Here is a 20,068-nt window from a genome sequence, read left to right as displayed (position 1 = left end):
AAAAAAAAAAAAAAAAAAAAAAAAAATTATGAAATATGTACGTAAAATTATGTATACAGGAGTTTTAAAGAACAGTAATTTTCTTTTTAGGCACAGAAGAAAATCTATTCCTGTTTGGCCTTTCTTACAGCAAGCCTTTCTTAAACGAGAAATTTTGTTCTCTAAAATTTCTCTGTTCAAGGCTGGGCGACTATCATTTGTTCCTACTCCCCAGCTGAGGACAACTGAACATTTGGTCAACTGAACATTTCCATTTCTTCAAATTATGGTAAAAGGAAAAGAGCTTGGTCTCCTTTAGAGTTGAGTTAAAATCACTCAGAAAATAACAAAACAAAAAATTCTCATCATCACTTGGGACTGCAGTCTAAAATTAAAGCTACTCTCCAAGTCTCCAGCGGTTCCATTCGTCACCTGTTCAGCTTAACAGTAGAATGGAAGTACAATTCTTTAAAAAATCTTTTCTGAATACATATAAATTTTCACTTTGTAAGAGACCTTATATTACCTTTTCCTACCCTTCAATAATAGTAATAACTAGGAGAAAACATCTAGAGGTAAATAGCCCAACTTTTCTAATGCTATAAAAAAATACTTGGTAAGTTCCTGAAAGCAGGCATAAGCCAACCTTAGCGGCTTTCCTTATTTTTTTGGAAGCCAGTGTCGTTTAACTGCCATTTATTTTTCAATAAATGATGACCTGCCTTTAAACCAGGCCCACGTGAATGCCTGATGGTTGCCAAAAATCCTCTTGATTATTGTGGGCCAAAGGTACAGGTAAAGCTAGTGTGAAATGAAAAACAACCCACATTTTGTGCTAATTCAGTGCTAGGAAGGCTGAAAGGACAGGTTGTGTCTAGGCTGTGAAGGGCCTTTATGCCAAGCTTAGGAGGCGCATTCATCTAGCAAGGAGGTACTTAGAGAAGCGGTTTGGCACAGGGACGTGACATGATGACAGAAACTTAGAAAATAAACGTGGCCAGTTTCAGAACCAGAAGCTCAAGTCTTTACCTGGTCGTGATCAATATCTGCATCTCCCGTGATCACGATGCGCTTTTCAATTCTTGTTTCAGATATTCCACCTTTTACAGTCTAAAGGTCATAAAGAAACAGAAGGAAGGGAGGATTAGCAATCACTAAAACATGTTTACACATAATCAGAGAAAACAGAGATGGCGCACACCTAGACCTTCCGATCATCCTTAAGCAATTCACACTGGGTGGGGAAGACAGATGTTCTAGAAATTTCTTTATTTTTAAGCTCCATAGAGAATCCGATCATTCGAAGTGTAGCATCATCTGTAAGCAGTCCTAAACTGAAAGCAACCTTAAAAACTATCTTATCAACATTCAGGTGAGATTAAGATGCAACAGACGCTTGGTTTCCACACAGGTAATTCATTTTCTAGTGGTGAACAGACACACGTATAGTCATCTACTAGGAAGCTCTATTACTAAGTCAAAATTCAGAGTCAGGGCAACCTTTTAACCTATAATAACTCTCAAGGAATTTTAAAAAATACATTATGAGGGCTTCCCTGGTGGCGCAGGGAACAATTCCACTGGAACATTCCGTTACAGTTTCCTGAGTTTCTTCACTTCCAATTGGCCAATTTTTGAAAAGAAGCGAGCAAAGGAGAAATAGTTGTTTTATGTAGAGTTTATAAGGAATGCTAATAATTTAGGCATCTAGTTTAGGTTTGCGAAATTGACTGGCATCATACAGATCCATTTGGTGACTTTCTTCATTTGGTTTAGTGCAATAATAATAAAAAAAAAAGACGACGACTTGGACTTGGTTTAAGATAGGTAAGATGTGTGAGGGCGATATAAAGATTTTCATCCAATGTTTGATTTGATTCTGCACGTGGCTGTGACATGGACATGGAATGTGGCTGAACAAAGGCTGTGAGGAGACCCGGGGGTAGGAGCTCCTGGGTGAACTGCCCACAGAGTTACAGAGTTACTGGCTTGGAGCGAGGTGACAGAAGCCTGGGGCATGATACAGGCTGAGAGATCATATGCCTGTGACACTCTAAACAATGAGCAAATACCACCCAGTCCTGAGAAAGTGCACACTCAACCTCTGCAACACTAATAAATGTACACACGGTCACAGGTATCGCACTTCACCGTAAGAAACAAGGCTGATCGCTAAGATCATTAGGTCTTAATAACTGGATATGCTTTAAAATGAACACCAATACCATCTTGCACTTATGGGACATTTTTTAATTCACAGTTTTTTTTGTTGTTGAAATGTGGCGTGAGGAGGGCACAAGGGATACATTTGAGACCTTCAAGCACTAACCAAATGTGAGAAGCAGAAGCAAAAAGGAACGACTGTAAAATAATGCTGGGTTAGAAAGGTGATGACCACGTCACGCACTGGAGTCATGTGGAGGGCTTCCTAAACACTCCTGGGGTTTCAGAAGATCCAGAGTGGGGTCACAGTATTCACACTGCTAACGAGTCCCTGGGTGAGACTGCCGCTGACAGTGCAGAGACCACACTTTGAGGATCACTGGTCATGAACTGTTAAACATTTAGAGAGTGATCTGGAGAAATGCTCCAAATCAACACACTAGTATCTTAAATCAATGGGGGAAATGTACACGATTTGAACAACTCAGTGAAAATTTTCAATGGCAGTCTTCACTTCCTTGCTTCAGTCAGGAGAGCTGACTTGTACTTACCAAAGCTAGGCTTCCAATTTTATTAGGTTCCCTCTGCTCCTACAGCTGTCTTAAGTATAGCTATTTAGAACATATTTTTACCCCCTTGTACTTTACAAATTTGCAATTTGGATTTGGTTTAAATACAAATGTCAGTGGAGCCCAGTTTCTTGCACACTTTAAATCTAGGCATTTTTATTCCACTGGCACTGCGCGTAATAACTGGAAGTGTGAAGAGGAACAAAGAAACCATTCAGAAAAGATTTTGTTGGCAGTGTACATTCCCCCGGATTGCTTTACCTTGGTGATGTGCGTGGTTGTCGTCGTCGACACGGACTCAGATGTGACGGTCTGTGCAGTCAGTAACGTGCCCGAGTCACCACCAGCCCCGCCATCAATCTTTGAAGAGTTGGGGGAAAAATACAAAGTAAGGCTTAACTTCCGTTACACTGTCAGAGAAGACCCCTCCCCATCGAATGTGCAGCTTTTAAGACCTAAGGAGTCGGCAGAAGATGCTAGCTGCCTATCCTCTGCATATCTGTAGTGGTGATTTACTGATCAGAGATTGGCTGGCATTTATAAACGGAGTAAAGTCAAGGGCTAAATGCACATGGAGAAGCCAACACTGGGCGGAGAGAGAAAAAACAAAGAATGGACATAGAAGGTGGGACTGAGATCTACAGGGGAGTCGTGAGAAAATCTGACTGAGAGCCATTTACAGAAGCTAGAAGAAGAAAGCAGAGAACCAAGCAGAGAAGTTTCCACAGTGACCAGAAGTGCTGAGTTTGTTGTTTTTTTAAGCACAGGTGGGTAAAAATAAACGTTTTCTCAGCTTACTAAGCAACAGAACCTGACTAGGATAGACTAAGCTTAAGCGATTTGGTTAATTGCTTATCTCTAGATTTTTTTTTAATGACATGGTTCCTGTAATAGTTTGTGCGTATACACGGCTACATGTATTTCAATACGTATGCGCACACACTCTATATGTGTATATATATATATATATATAGCTTACATATAAATCTTATACTATGTCTATATAGGGTTTAACTTCTTTGCTTTGATACTAGAAAGTTCTAGAGTTTACCAAGGGAAATTATGACGCACATCAATAGGCTACGAGTTTATGCTAAGATCATCAAACACATTTATCTCCAGTTTCCTGACACTGACAGGAAATAACTGGAAAGTGCAGAGTCTTTCTTACTGTAAGTTAGGAGGAGACCTCTCGAACTTGGGTCACGCACCTCTACTTCTTTACAAGGGCACTTACCACAACAGAAACACGTGAGTACACGCTCTCCTACCACGCCCGTTCATAAGAAACCTATTTGTGCTTATGTGGGATCTACGCACATTTACAGAGAGCATATCTAAAATTATTTTAAGGACTCTTTCACACATAAACGCATTACACCTTTAAAAAATATTTCGAGAGGACAGTAATCTGCCATCCTCCACCACGGTACAATCCTACTAGAACACTAAATTTCTCAGTTGAGAGAAGAGCTGTCCCGGTTTCTAAACGGTTCCATTTTGAAATGATGAGTACTTTCCCCTTTTTTGTTACCCTTAAGGTTAAATATCTTATTTCAAATCTTTACAGAATCAATGTGTGAATACCTAAAATCAAACACACGAATCCGATAATTATTTAGACACACAGTATCACAGTATTTACATAAGAATGGCGACATATGTTTTCAGAAAATAATCCCACATGAGGAGAAGCACAGGTGTGTGTGCATTATGTGTGTACCTGTAAACAAGAGTGAGTTGAATGGCTCTGTCTTCGTGGAGTTGGAGGAGGGCATAAAAGCCTAAATTAAATTCTACGAATCCATAAATTAAATCAGATCCAACAAGCTTTGTAAGATGATCTGTTTCCCAAGTGTACATAAACACCCCTGGATACATCAAGCCAGAAATGGCTTATAAGAATAATAAGAACAACATTGGTACTGCCTGTCCTAAAAAAATCACATGTATGCTTCCCCCCATAATCACTGGGTCACCGTTGCTGAAGCACAGTTATAAAATGGAGATATAAAAAGCTACATCAAAGTCAGAAACATAAACTAGGAGAAGACAGAATGAAAAGAGAAAGACTAAGTAAAAAGAACTCAAACAGTCGAAGTCTAGAGACTTTGTACCTGTGGAGACTCATATGTGATGGTTTTGGTCTCAGTTTGGACAATAGGGACTTCCTTGGTGGAGATTTCTGTCCTTTGTGAGGCATCAGAAATTGTTACCATCTCTGTTTTTACCACTGGTGGCTGAAGTGAAAAGGAAGGGAAACATAAATTCTAGAGGTAATAAAGTAAAAGTGCTTAATGGAGGCTTCAAAAATAACTGTAAGAAATATATCCAAACACACACTCATGAACAAAAGAAAAGAGTAAAAGGAAATCATCTAAAACAAAAGAAAAACACTTTCCTTCAAATATCATATATATGTGTATAGATATATATGAAGAATAAGCTGGCATAATGACTCCCTAAATCGTGGCGGGCTTCAAATTATGATGGTCCCAAATTACTTACGTGTCAACCCTGGCGTACAGTGATATGGAAACTTTAGCTTTAAGCAAGTAATGATAAAATTGAAAAGAAAACAAAACAGAATGAACGATGAGAAGTGACCTGCCTCCATTTTTATTACAGTTTAAAGAAGCATATAGTTTGTGTGAAGGCTGTAAGGTTTGCGTGTGTGCCTTTAATTGGCACACTTGGTCAGTAGGCTAAGATTTGCTCTTTTCCCAAAAAGCCTTTTCTGCCCTACTGACAAGGAGACCCCATTTTCAGAAAGAATATCTTCAAGCAGGGTTGTTTTCAGTTATACCTGTCTAAGTCTTGCAGTGTTTCTTCTGTATTACATAAGTTAAAACGTTATACCTGTAGAGTCACTCCACCATTGTTGCATTAATGCTCTGAACCATTTAAAACATTCAAGGAGATAGATGCCTGTTAACATTGCAGTCTGCTGAGCATGTATCTTTAATACACCATCAGACTATACTACTACCAAAACACTACAGTGCTTTCCTTGAGAGAAAATTCCCAAGTGTAATTATTTAAAGAGGAATAACCTGTATATTAAATGCAGAAAATAATAGTTCAAAGCATTCAAAGACTTTCAAAATGTCTTCTCTGAAGTGAAATCGCAAGTTTAAAAGTAACAAAAATCCAGTTAATTATTTCAAGACAAAGTCACTTCAAGATTTTCTACCCCATGAAGAGAGCAAATATGGATAATCCCTCTACTGTCGGTATTTAATTTTAATCAAGGAACACTCACATCGAAGTAAATCCTCCCTAAGCATAACTTTAACTCCCAAATCAGAGACACTGCACCTAGTGACCAAGACTTAGTCTAAGAGAAGTATGGAAAGTTCTCTTTCTTGAAGAGAAAAAGGAAAGGACCCATACCCAATGGAGACAACTCACAAAACACATCATAAAACTTGCAAATAATCCAGAATTGATGAGAGGACAGAACGAGAAGAGAAGGGTATCCTCCTGTTAGCTTCTCGCTGCCCAGGAGGAAAGCTACGTCTCCTGACCAGACCCTACAATGCCTGGAATCTAAAACCTGAAATGCCAGGGGTACTCAAGAAATAATGTTTTCATCAGGGCTAGATGCTGAATTCAGAGCCTCATGGTAATCGGAGCCTGCTGCCATTCTGAAAATCTTAAACTGGAGAGAGAGCCAGAAAGTCAAACCCAGTCGTGACACCAGCAACACACACACACACACACACACACACACACACACACACACACTGCCCGTTTTTCAACAATACATACACAATTTTCTAATGAACAAAAAGGCATTGAGTATGAGGAGACAGTGCAACTGAAGATAAACCATCAAAAACATGCAAAGAAAAATGAGAAGGGAAAAAATGACATGGCTGCTGTTGGAAAGTTTATCGCGTGATTCAGTTGCGGTAAAGACGCCAGAAACCGTGACCCGAGAGGGCAGAAAATCGACAAAGCAGGGCCTTCCCCCTTCCTCCCTTGAGAGATCAAAATCAGAAATCTGTCGGAAAAGCTGAAGGAGACCTGGGAGGACAGAAGAAGAGAGGCAGGTGTGCTCCACCTGAGAAACAGCTCTAGCGTTGAGCTCCCGCTTGGGTCTCCCATTTACCTCTGAACAACAGATAATCTGTGGCAAAACATCAAGGTCAACGGGAGCCACGTCTCCGTTAACTTTCTGTTGCTCGTCCTCCGTTTCTTCGCTCACGTCTTGCTTAACAGCGCCTTCGTTTACACTCTTCTCGGCAGGGATCTGGGGGCCCGCTCCCTTTTCCTGGGTCACTGTTTCTACTGTGCCGACACTGGCACCTGCTCGCGTGACCGCGCTGGCTGCTGGCACCGGGTCCTGCCTCTCTACTACCTTGGCTGCTGGGCCGGGTGCCTCGTCCACCTCTTCTTCATACTCTCCCTGCTCCTCCCTGATGGCGCCCTCAGGCGCTCGGCGGTGGGGCCGGTACTCCCCCACGTCCTCCGCCTCCGCCTCGCTCCCGCTGCTGCTCTCAGAAGACAGGGGGGTGGGATCTTTCTGCGTCCCCGGCTCCACCTTCCGCATCTCCCCAGGACCATGCCCAGGGGACGGCTCTTTACCGTTCATCTCTGCCGAGGTTACTCTCTCGTCTTTCCCAACCTCTGCCTGCTGCTTCTCCACTATATTCAGAGTCTCAAGTGAACTCTGCACAGAAACAAAAATGGATGAGGGGGAAACAAAAATAGATGAATAAATCAAAACGACGGCAAGCAAAATTAACCGATGGCAGGTTCATGTCATGGAGGAAAGCAAAGATGATGATGATGATGATGGTGGACTGAAAGGGAAGCGGGTGAAAACGTGAGCGGGATTGGACACGTCGGGCAATGGTGTTAACATGGAGAAGGGGAGAACCTTAACAGCATCACTGGCTCCGGCGCAAGGCCCTTCCGACTCAGGAGCGCATTTCTGCGGAACAAAAAGCAACCGAGGACACGGAATCAATAAAGGTTTACCTCGACACCCACCAAAACAAACATCCGACACCGCAGAGACAGAACAGCAAGAATCAACAGCTACAAAAACCTTTGCCCGAGGTCACATGAATGACAATCCAGACAAATGCAAGAAGCTTAGGGAAGGAAACAAAAACACAAAAACTGCTAGCATCGTCCCAAAGAGACGAAATGGTTTTATTATATCTATAAGCTCCTTCTTGTTGAAAAGGTAGGGGGGGAAAATGGAATTATACCAGAGCTTACTCATTATTTTAAAGTTTAAACGTTAAGACTTTTAAAATCTATTCAACAATTTGATTTTAATCAGACCAAAAAAAAAAAAAAAAAATCCTGGCCTGAACCCCTAATTCCTAAATGAATATAGTATTAATAAGATAATGCCTTTGTTTTTTGCTGGCTTGTTTAAAAATCAGCTTTAATTGGGAAAATTATAATTGTCTCAGACAGTTATTAACATAAAAATGTTGTCATTTCAGAAATGATTATTAACATCCCAAACTGTGCGACAGATTAGCAAAAGGGATATTATAACATTAGGGTGGATGTCAGTTATGGCTCCAAGTGTGTTCTCTTAGAATTTAGCTCCTCCATTTGAAAACTGAAATGGACCCAGTTTATCATTTGAGATGCACATTGCTAGCCTCTGCAGGCATCTACTTTGGGGGGACTAGATTTACTCCAGTTAAGTACAGGACCTAAATGTTCAATAAATGCCTGAAGACGAAATACATTAGTAAATAACTTCCTATGATATAGTATTGATAATCAGGGTAGAAACTTTCTTACAAAGGAGTCTGTTTTTAAAGATTAAAATTTTCCTTATTTTTTTTAAAAGGCTACTTTACATAAAGCCTAGCCAACTTGTTGACATTCGGGTAGCCCTAATGCCTTGTGCTCTAACTTTAAAAATTCAGCTAGAGATAGTAGCCCTACTTATTCAAGAAAGTATCTCGATGCTGAGTGAAGAGCACTGCACCCCTGAACCCTCTGGGCAGAAACAGACCTTGCAGTGAAGCTGCCAAGACACTAACTGGACTGGAGCTGTTTCCTGTAACAGATAACACGACCTCATGTTTATGTGCTCCAGCAACATGGACAACCACGAGCAAAAGGTCCTGAAAGGGCACCTTTCAACATATACTCACACACTGTCTTTGATCTGCCCTGTTATTCTTTTTTTTTTTTTGTGGTATGCGGGCCTCTCACTGCTGTGGTCTCTCCTGTCGCGGAGCACAGGCTCCGGACGCACAGGCTCAGCGGCCATGGCTCACGGGCCCAGCCGCTCCGCGGCATGTGGGATCTTCCGGGACCGGGGCACGAACCCGTGTCCCCTGAATCGGCAGGCGGACTCTCAACCATTGTGCCACCAGGGAAGCCCCATGATCTGCCCTGTTATTCTTAAAGGCATGGTAAGGGCATGTTTTCATCGCTCAAAATTAATACCATGTAAATCACGTTACTGACAGACCAAGAGAGCCATCCTTCCAAGTTTACTGAAAGCCCAGAGGTTTCAGATGTTAAACTGAAAATCTCTAAATCTATTTTGGTAAATGGGTAACATTTAACTGTACCTACTTATAAACTTCTTTATAAATAAAGATATCCAGTGATCAGAACATTTCTAAAGGAGACATTTCATTATCATTATTTTTATTACTTAACCTCAAATGGCCAGATGGGTTCTGCCCAAGTTCAGGGAATCCCTTAGGGGTCATTCCAAAAAATGAAAATAATTATTTCATTGAGTATGGCAAGCACTTCAAATTTTTCCATATAAGCAGGATTTTTAAAATAATAAACCATCAGAAGATGTTTAAAAGACATTTAGGCTTTGAAAACTTTTCTGCAAAAAATACTTAGCTTCTACTTGGTTGAAGGTTTCCCTCCACATAACAACTCAGACTCTGGGCCTTAGTGGTTTAAATGATTCTCTGAATTTAGGCAGATTGGGGTGGAGGGAAAGGAAGCAAAAGAAACATCCAATCAGTATCTTTTCCTCGAGTCCAAATTCTGTCATTATTTCTTGAATGTTTCTCCCAGGAAGAGTTAATTGCACCAGTGAAAGAACTGGAGGAAGAGGTTCCTTAATACTCAAAAAATAAAAATCACTCTTATACGTGGCTTTTAAAAACAGGGGAAACAAAGTAAAATGCACCTCAGGCAACTGTGAGAAGGGCGAGGAAGAAAGCTTTTCAGAAGGTGCACTAGAGTTCACAACAGTGCCCTCTGCTGTCCAAGTGGTGGCTGAGGTGAAGGAGGCTTTCATGCTATCAGAAAAGCCCTTTTCACTAAACAAAATTGATGTTATCTCCTCTTCTAGGCTCTAGAGAGGTCAGAAAAGGAAGAGCAAAGAGTTAACAATAAGTCAGAACAGACAGCAGTGACCTATTGAAAGGAAAGGTTACGCAAGAGAGAATCACAGAGTAGCATAAATTGAAAGAAAGGCAAGGATTCTAAAAGATTCTGCAGCAGGCGTCTGTGGCCACTGGCCTGAATGACAGCTTTCCACCCTGCTTGAGAATCGTTGATAGCTCTAACCTACAGAAACAAGCTAAAACTCTTTAGTGTCTCACTGAAATTTTATCACAAGCTGAGCATGACCAACCCACTCATCCGTCAAACGCTGCTCTGTATATTCTCGAGGGAGCTTCTCGGCGCGGGGCCTTCTGCATAGAACAGCCTCTTCGGTGGCCCCTGCACTTGCCACACTTATTTCTGTGCTAGAGCTTGGGTGACCCTAACCCCTTGCCTCCAATGCCCTTCCCCAGGCACTCTGGGCCTTGCCAATCTTTGTCATCTCTCTGAGGTCCACTTAATATTCCACGTTTTGTGTATGGCCCTCACTAACCATTTCAGCTCCTACGACTTCTCCCCTGCCCCATACCACTCTGTCTGTACGGAGAGCGCTTTGACAGTAACCCACTGAAATTCCCTCAGACATGCTAAATATGCCACGGAATGAAGAAACAGTATCTTTTTTTTTTTTTTTTCAACAAGAAACAGGTAAAGAAAAAAAAACTCTAAACAGGAAGACAAACTCAGAGGGGGAAACTCTGAGCAATGTGAAAATCATCTATCCCTGAAAGGCTATTAAGGCGAATTTAATCTTCATATTTCTGGCCCTTAAATGACAGTCCTTAATCTGTCTGAGGGCACAACAGGTAAGCTGGGGACTATCCCAGGTACCTAGAATGCCAATGGTTAAGAGTCACTATGAAGCTCCCCCTCACGTCAGATGTATGCCAGAATACTTCCTAATAAAACCCACTGCTCAGAGATCTTAAAGATAGATAAACAAATGAATAAATGAATGGCATTCTGGGATGCCCCTTGGGACAGTGCACTAACTGGGGTGAAGGGAAGGTACGATGAGATGAGGAAGGCGAGGTGCATAAGCACAGTACTCAGGAGAGAAAACAAGTTTCTGGACAATTTCAGCTTAATTACAATCTCCATAATTACATCATCCCTAGGGTTGGGTGGGTGGAGATGGTGTCCTAGCCGGTAAGAGATCACTGGAGAGTTTAAATAAGTGCCATGCATCTAATTATTCAATAAAATATCTCCAAAATTACCTTAAAAGTCCAATAATCTCTACTAGACCCAGGAGTTCCTATATAAAATATAAACTCATATTTTAAACAAGTTCAAGTGTGTCATAATTCTCACAATACTGTAAGAGGATATACAATAGATATTAGCCTATTAAAGACTAAATGATTTGGTTTCCAATTTTCTGCTCTACTCTCAAAATTATTCATAATGTACTGAAACCATTTTTAAAGTTTGATGTATTGATTTCTAAACAAGAAACTATTACTGTTCTTTTTTTTTAATCCATAGAACACATATTATAGATATTTGGAAAACTTGGTCAAATTATACTCATGCATAATTTTTTATTTTACATTTTATTAAGGACTCCAATTTAAAGAAAATCAGGACACCCTGAAAAATCAAGTAGCAAAATGAAGATGCAACAAAGACAGAAATTTAAAAGATATTCTGTTAAAAGTCAAAACACTCCAGTAGATTTAACTTTCAACTAATAGCAATGATGTGTTACTTGGCGTGGGGCGGATACAGTGTAAGTGGTCAAAAAATGTTTGTTGGGTGAATGGATGATTGCAGTTACAACAGTCCATATGTGTGTTAAGTACGTACGTATTTTCCTGCATGTGCTGGAGAGGAAAAGAATAAGAAAAAAGCAGTAACTTCAAGCGTAGATAAACGGTTTAGGAGCTTAACAGTGGATAAATTCCAGATTTAAATTTCACATAACATCATTTTAATGTTAACTTCTACAATAACGAATGGATGGCTTTCACTGTACATGGTTTATATTGTACACTCCCCTAAACGATGACATCCAGAAAAAATGATCATTTTAAACATCGTCACCGAAATCCCAAAGTTTCCTACTGCAAGGACATCATTTTAAATTGATCAAATGATGTCATCTGACTCGCTTCAAAGGAGGATAGATTTTCAAAACTATGTAATATTTCAAAGCATATGATATTAAAGTCATCATTTTACACGCAGAGTCTGATTGGCTTTCGATTTCAAGCTAACCTTTAAAGTATATAAAGATGTCACTTGGTTTAGCTTTATGACGTTACGTTTCTCATTTGCGGTGTTCCAGAAATATTTCACCTCAACCAGATCTCAGATTCTCTTAGCGCAAGGCTTCATCTTCTACTTAATTTGCCTCCCCCACCATCCCACTGTATGTTCTGATGAGTAATACTCTCTACCAACTAACAAAATCAGACCTGGTGGAAGGGAAACACTTTCTCCTTATTCCGATCTGTGCTCCCGTTCCCATCCCCTATAATCCATTCCTCAACCAGCACCAGAGGGGTCTTTGTCATACATGTGGGATTATAGCACTACTCAGCTTAAAGCTCTCCAATAGTTTCCCATCACTCCTATAATGTAACTCCAAATTGTTAATATGTTCTTGAAGATCCTGCCAAGATCTGGAGTCTGACCTCTGACTTTTCTCAGACCTTGTCATTTGGTCTTTCAGTCCTTTAAATTAATTCCTGTCTTGGGGCTGCATCTGCTCTTCCTTGCACATGGAAAAAACTTCACACGTCCACCTCCTTCTCATCACTAAGGCCTCAACTCAAATGCTATCTCTTCCCAAGCCTTCCCAATCACCTTCTAACTCGACAAGTATTTCATCTCCTTAACACTTCTTAGCGCTCCAAATTTTCTAGTTACTAATTTGCATGTCTGCTATCTCCTCCACTAGACTCTAAGCATTCTAGTTCCAACAAACAATAAGCTGACTAGCTAGCTAAGCAAAATCACTAGAAATAGAATAACAATGTAAAAGCAACGGAAAGCTAACTTCCCTAGTAATGCCAGATATTTCATATACGCAGGAGCACAGAGAGATCCGAGGGGCTGCTCGCATACACCAAAATCTTTTAGCCCGTTGAAAATTTAAAAAATAAAAATTCAAAAGGTTTCCAAATGCAATTAGTAGAACGGTAACCTAAATCACACGTAATTCGTTACTCTAACACCACCACAGTGTGCGTTGTACAAACAGTGCATTTTCGTGTGAAATCATGGTTTCCCAACTGCCAGCCACATCCATCAAAATAAGGGGTAATTTATCACCTGTATCGGTTGAGATGTCTGCATTTCAAATTGTGGATTTTCAAATAAAGTACTTTTGCAATATGGTGCTTCTCATCTAATGATCCTATGTTTCTATTTTACTTTTTAAGCACTCAAAAGTTTATTTTAAAAAATTTAGGTTGATACACAAGGAAAAAGGAGTATCTTATGGCTGTAGACAGAAATAAAGGAAAAGGGGAAAAAGCAAGAGTAGATCCAAGGATGCAAGGTGAACACCTTGTCTGCCTCCTGGGCTTTCTCTTCAACTGTCCACGCGGCCGCCATCTGATGCTTCTCCGTCATGGATAAAATATCCTTGAAAAGATGGTCTCCTTTGCTCTATTGTTTTAAACAGTAGACATGATCAACAAATAAGACAAGTACATTACATCTACAGCAACACAGACATAAAACGACTGTGTGGGTCAGCGGAACAAACCAGATGAAGCGGCACATAAAGAGAGGACACAATCCCAGCACGTCATCAGACACTGTTTCCCCAGAAAACACAACGCTCTAGAGTTGATTCTGAAATATGGACATTACTATCTTCAGAAAAGCTGAAAATAAGAATTAAAGTTATATACAACTTCAGAAGACCCTGCTATGGTGTTTTAAATCTTAATACTGTCAAAAGCTTTTTCAGTTTTTAGCAATTACTTTTGCTCATCTGCTTTAAAGAGCTGTTTTCCTTTCACTGTCACAAACTTAGAAATTTAAAGTAACCAACAGCTTTGCTTTTTAAGAGAAGGTGAATAAAAATAGCCTAAGAATATATAAATCAAACGCCGACAATTTGGTAACATTCAAGTCAGACTAGACGATGAATTTAAGGAGAAGAGAGGGGTGAAAGAAAAAAGGAAAGAGGAAATTGTAGGGTAACACCTGAACACACTTTTTAAAACTGCATATTAAATATAGTATGATCACTATCTCCCTCAAGTAAAATAAACGAGCCCATGATGTTCTTGGTTGACAACAGGAGAGATTTTGGAGCATCAAAAAGAACAGATATAGATGAGAATGAAGAAATATTTTGAGAACATATTCTAAAGGCAATGCTTATAGTGGTTGCGGAGAGAAATAAACCATGGAAAGAAAAAGAATGAGTTTGGAGAGATGTTATGGGTGAAAATGTTCTTAAAGTACTAATCTACATTTCATTACTAAGAAGTTTCAGTATTAAGTTGTATAATTAACATTTTACAAGTTTTCAACAGGGCTCATCAGTCTTTAAAGCTAAATTTAGCTCTTTATCTTCACAGTAATTACCTTAAACCATTCTAAATATAGTCTACATTCCTACATCCCTTTAATCACTAATTCTTTAATTATTAAACAAACTCTCTTATTTCAGAAGTCAATAATTAACTTACTAAATACAATATATGTCAGTTTCTAGGTCGCCCTATGTAACAATTCATCACTACCAATTTACTTGAGTAAAATAGTGAAACTATTCTAAAGGTATTTCGAAACCCATACAATTTACCCAAGAACTACGTCAATAAGTATTACACATTATTAATAAATATTTAGTATTTTAAAAATTATTAGCAGTTACATTTTTTTTTTAAAGGGAACATTTTGTAACGTCTTGAGAATCAACATAATAGATTAGCAACCTAAGTTTTACTGAACAGCTGGATTGAGACATATAGCCAACAAATAGCTAGTGACATACCCCTTGTGTCTGTAGGGACAGAGGTGTGATACGTCGTTTTTCCCATTCATTAGGGCGTGGTTCAGGTGTGGATTCCATAAAATTGCGCTTGAGTTCACTAATGCTAGCCTGGTGTTTCAGTATTTCCTCCTGGGCCTTATCCAGGTCCTAGCAATATGTAACGTAATAAAGGGGGAAAAAATCCAGAAGGAAAAAAAACAAAAAAAAACCCAATAGGATAAAAATAAAAAATGAAACCAAAAAATAAGACAAAGTAAACTTATGATTAAAAAAACATAGTAAAGCAAGAAAAATGCCAAGTCTCAAAAGCCATATCATCACCTAGGAATATGAGTTTGTCCAAATTTGAAAATAAAACCAATGTGCAATTTTTTTATGATTCCTGTCTTAAAGGGTTCTGACTTCTTCTCTGTTTAGAATTGCTTAAGAAATCAGTAGAAGGAGGCTATGGAACTAATACTGAACATGGCCAATAACCCTTCTTTCTAATAGTTGGATTTGAAATGCAGCCCATGACTTTGTTCCTGCAAATTTACCTTTCTGATTAGAGTTACTACTAGAGTTGCACTCTGTAATATAATGAAGCAAGTGAAAATAGAGAAAGGTGGACTCAGAGCCCATTTGGCCTGACAGGAATCCAGTTCAGGATCATCCCAAAAAGGGGGGGTAGGGGGACCAACGGTTGGCTTTTTTCAGGAAATTCAGCAATGGTTTTTAATCCTTATGGAATAAACGGAAGAGCTTCCAGAGGCTGCTTCTGTTTGGCCTTTCTCTAAAATAAATGAACATCATACTGGTTTCACGTACTTGCCAAGCACAAAAGCCACCCACATACCAAACAGTCCTTATAAAAAGATGCGAGGAGAACTACCAGGTCAATTTTCACTGAAATAGGCCCTGACAAATGTCACTTGTGGGATTTTTTAGATTGGCCCTGAGAAATGATATTTGTGGAAATAAAAGGCAGTATTCAGAAAACAGTTTTAACTGAATTTTAAATGTTTTCTTAGATTTCAAAAATCATGGGGCCACCTGTGGATTATAGCTTTCAATCCCACTACTCCCAGAGAAACAGGTCATGCATCTGATTAAATTAGATATTCCATATGCATGCACAAGCATAGTAGCTCATCTATGAGCTGCTATCGCCATTTGCAAAATCTCATGAAAATCTAAAAATCTTTGCATGGCATGGAAGAATGACTGTGGCTTGAGATCAGGCACATTTCTTGCATTTGTTCAAAGCAATGTTATGTATTACACTTCACGAGCATTTTAGTAAGTTATGCAAAAATACATTTCCAACAGTTATCAAAGCTGCTGAAAGCAACCGAACAGATTAGTCAAATTACTGAGGCTTGCAGTTCTCCACTGAATACACTGCCACGTACTACCCTAAAAGAAGGGGGAAAAAGAAACAAAAAACCGTTCTCGTGTGACACGGGGAATACAATACATTTTACATTCCTAATTGGGTGGCTAGGGTTTTTTTTCCTCCTCTTTTCTTTCTTACTTTCTTTCATTTATTCTTTCTTTTTAATCAAAACAAACCCATTAATTAGCATACTCTCAAATGGAAGATTTTAAGTGGACCACATTCCTAATTGCATGGATTTTGGCACTCTCTCGCACCACCAAAAAAAAAAATGAGGACACAGGGCCAAATGACTTAATGCCAGATCGACAAATATTTGTTCTGGTGAACGTGCATTAAGGATGGGATCATGTTACTTCAGACTCTAAACCCTGGAGATAACCCATTAGGAGAAAATAGGTTTACTTGCAGAACTTCAAGATTAATGAATAACAACTTTATTCATTTGATTACACAGAAATTTTTTTTTCCCAGTTGTCACTTTGAGAACTTATAGTAGATATATTCCTACCTAAGCCACTTTAAAAGAACAAAGTTGGACTGGTAACATGCACTCCCAAGGTGAACTTCCCCCATGCATATCGTGCACTGTGCTTGAAAGTTGCCAGCCAGCCAGCCTGTGCGTGACCCCCCGTTCACAGCAGCCTGGCAGCCATTAGGACAGAGTTGTTTTCTTAAATTATACAAACCTCCAACATTAAATTGCTATGTCTGACATAAATATTATCCCCTTCTACTCTCAAGGAATTTTTCTGTGAAATTAAATCACACACAGGGGGGGGGGGAAAGGCAAATAAACATAAGTGTATCAATCAGCAAGCACCAGAAATGACTCAGAGTTGGATAGTCTAAGACATTAAAAGAGGAATAAAAATCTTAAGAACCTAAAGCCACAAACGAGCAAAACTCACAAATAAACCCTAAAAGTACTCCACCCCCCGCACAATGATAATGGCAGGCAGCGGCTACCAGGTATTTAACTTTGGGGGAAAAATATCCACCTCCTCCAGCTGTGTTTCCTCCTCTTCCGTCTTCGCCTGGAAGTCACCCAGCAAGCAGCCAGAGAGAAGGGGAGTATTAGTGGAAACGCTACCATCAGTGCAAAGAAGCTGTATTGAACTTAAATGGTGAACCAGCATTACCAACCTTTACTGTCTGGCCCTCAGGAGATGCAGACTATTAAGCCACTTTGGTCTTTCTTCACCTACAGTGTTGCACAAATGATGGAAACGGTCTTTTGCAAAGATGGAATGCAGAATGGAAGCTTCACTCTTTCTCAGTCCCTAGATTATGCGCTGCTTTTTAGTATGTTTTGACTCAGGAATGAAAACATGAGAGTGTAAAAATGGCATAATTCAATCTGTTCTAACTTGAAACATCTAAATCAACTAGTGGCGAGGGCAAAGTGTCAAAAGTGTCATGATGTAAATTTTGGCTTTCACTTTCTATCAGGGACAAATGTTCACCCTATTATTTAGTTTTTTAACACAGATTTCTTTCCTTGGGGGGGGAAACTGGTTTATTTTGCTACTTTCATATAAAATGGTGGATAGTTAAAAACATTCTTATATTTTATAGCCACTTTTCTTTCATAAAATTCTTTAAGAATACTTTTTCATAGTTGGACAGTTATCTAATGACCCAAAGAATTAATCTGTACATTTAAAACTAACATAAATACTGATGACTACTGACTCATGGAAGGGAATAGCATAAAAGAAAAATATTGGTTCAGATACCAAAGGAAAAGAGTTTAACCTTTACATGTTAATTTATAGCAGGATTATACATATTCTTTTTCTTCTTTACTGTAATGACAGTGTCAAATCCGAGAGTTCAAAAGTGCTTTTTTTTTTTTTTTAAACTATTCAAGCATTTTTGAGAGGTAAGCAGGGAACTCAGAGTATCTTTTGATCAGCAGGGAAAAATTAGACACAGCCACTCAACAATTTGCTAAGAATCATCTTCCAATTCCTTGGTCAGCACTTAATTCTCGAAAATGTCGACCTGGCATCCTTCAGGTAACCTTCAGGAATCATGCATTCTCCCACTATGCCTAATTATCTTTACATTTTCTTCACATTTAGACTTGCTCTAAATTTTGTGATTTATTTTATGTATTAATAGTAACCACAGGATATGGGACACTAAGTCCCCAGACCACATTTAGCAAAACAAATCAAAAACTGCTACACATGTGAGCACTGCTTAGTACTGCAGAGGTAGCCCTATAATTGGGGCAAAAATCCTCGGATCAAACCAGACACCTAACTTTAAATAAAAGAACACTAAGAGGTCCAGTCCAACCTTAGTGCTACAGAGTCTAAATTTTCGAAATACTATGGTTCATTTTTCATACATATTTGTTAAAGAAAAGATAACAAAATAGTATCTTCCTTACAGAATATGTGACGGTGACTCGTATATAATACATGATTTTGAGTTAAAAAAAAAAAAAAGAAAACAAACTACCTGAACTTCATCTGGGCTCCAAATGCTACAATAATAGGGAGACAAGGAGTTTCTGACATTAGACCTATGCATGTCAGGAGTAAAGGTCACAGATGCATCCTCAAAAATGCAAGAACAAGCTTGGCTTTCTAACAGAGAAATAATAACACTAAGGAATTCTACTGATACATATCGATTAGTTATGTCCAGTGCATCCTAAGTTCTATATCAAAATAAAGTTTCCATCCTAAAGGAACAGCATTAACATTTATCTGCAAAATGGACAGACCCAAAACAGATTATTAAGGGCAACATAGGTTCCCCCTCTCCTTGTTTTTATGGCCTAGTATGGTTCCGGTATTTATAAAATAATCCTACAACTTTGCTCTTAACTTTAGAATGTGTGGACCTAGTCAATTAATATCAGTGGAGGGAAAGTGTTTAATTACACTTATTTCTCATGTACTAAAAGGATGTGTGTGAAAGTGTGCAGATCATACTATTTTGAGGTTAACCAGTGATGGAATTTATGCACACGTTTACACTCTACATTACGAAGGGTATAAGACGAAGTGGAGTGTTGTTGACCGCACAGATTTAAAGCTCATGTAGGAGAGCCAGCAGCTGCTTCCTCTTGCTCCGTTTTGTCATTCAAGTCACAGTCATAAGAAACAGTCAAGGAAGCGGCTTTTGCCTCCAGAGAGTAGAGGGATAGAGCCAGAGGAAGGGAAAAGGTGAGAGAAAAAGGCACTGACTGAGATGCAGAGAGGAGTCCGAAAATGAGGATGAGGGAGGGAAGGAACAAAGGGGAGGTGATGGGAACACAGATGCTGGACATCGGTGGGGAGGAAGGAGACCCAGACCTTGGGGAGGCTGGGGAAGGCAAGTTACCCGTCATCATCGAGCAGTCAGGGGAGGCGAGGTGGAAAGCGTCTGCAGAAACCAAAGAAGCGCCCAAACTCTGAACCCTTGTGCTCAGCCTCTTTTAGAGGCTTCTCGTGGGCGGGAGGACAGTCAGTCTCAGGAGGGGCTTCAAGAGGATCCAAGCCAGAATCACAAGGCCCCCGCTCTGATGTTTCGCCCAGGGAAGGCAGCTCTAAGCTGTCTAGTGTGATCTGATCGGCCTCCCCAAAGGGGTCTTCCTCCGAAACGTCTGAAAGCAAGTCCATTTCAGGGGTTGGCAATATGTGTAGGGCAAGAGATGGAGCACAGCGGATGAGTGGT

General features: G+C 39.6%; 1 protein-coding gene across 3 annotated transcripts in view; it reads right to left on the bottom strand.

Annotated features, from left to right (window-relative positions):
- EPB41L2 (erythrocyte membrane protein band 4.1 like 2) overlaps positions 1–20,068 on the bottom strand; it is a 98,875-nt gene that overhangs the window by 5,702 nt on the left and 73,105 nt on the right. The window contains exons 12-17 of one of the 3 annotated variants that reach the window (XM_007456545.1): positions 17,083–17,145; positions 15,019–15,165; positions 6,826–7,386; positions 4,829–4,951; positions 2,973–3,071; positions 1,009–1,089 (exon numbers count right to left, since the gene is read on the bottom strand). In XM_007456545.1, coding sequence (XP_007456607.1) covers positions 1,009–1,089; positions 2,973–3,071; positions 4,829–4,951; positions 6,826–7,386; positions 15,019–15,165; positions 17,083–17,145 — 1,074 coding nt within the window. The remainder of the gene's footprint in view (positions 1–1,008; positions 1,090–2,972; positions 3,072–4,828; positions 4,952–6,825; positions 7,387–15,018; positions 15,166–17,082; positions 17,146–20,068) is intronic. The other 2 variants (XM_007456546.1, XM_007456547.1) reach the window with 2 other exon arrangements.

Source organism: Lipotes vexillifer, unplaced genomic scaffold (genome assembly GCF_000442215.2).
Source record: "Lipotes vexillifer unplaced genomic scaffold, Lipotes_vexillifer_v1.1 scaffold438, whole genome shotgun sequence".
In the NCBI taxonomy this organism is placed as follows: Eukaryota; Metazoa; Chordata; class Mammalia; order Artiodactyla; family Lipotidae; genus Lipotes; species Lipotes vexillifer.
Note: the sequence above shows the minus strand (reverse complement) of the source record. Positions and strands in the feature narration are given on the sequence as shown.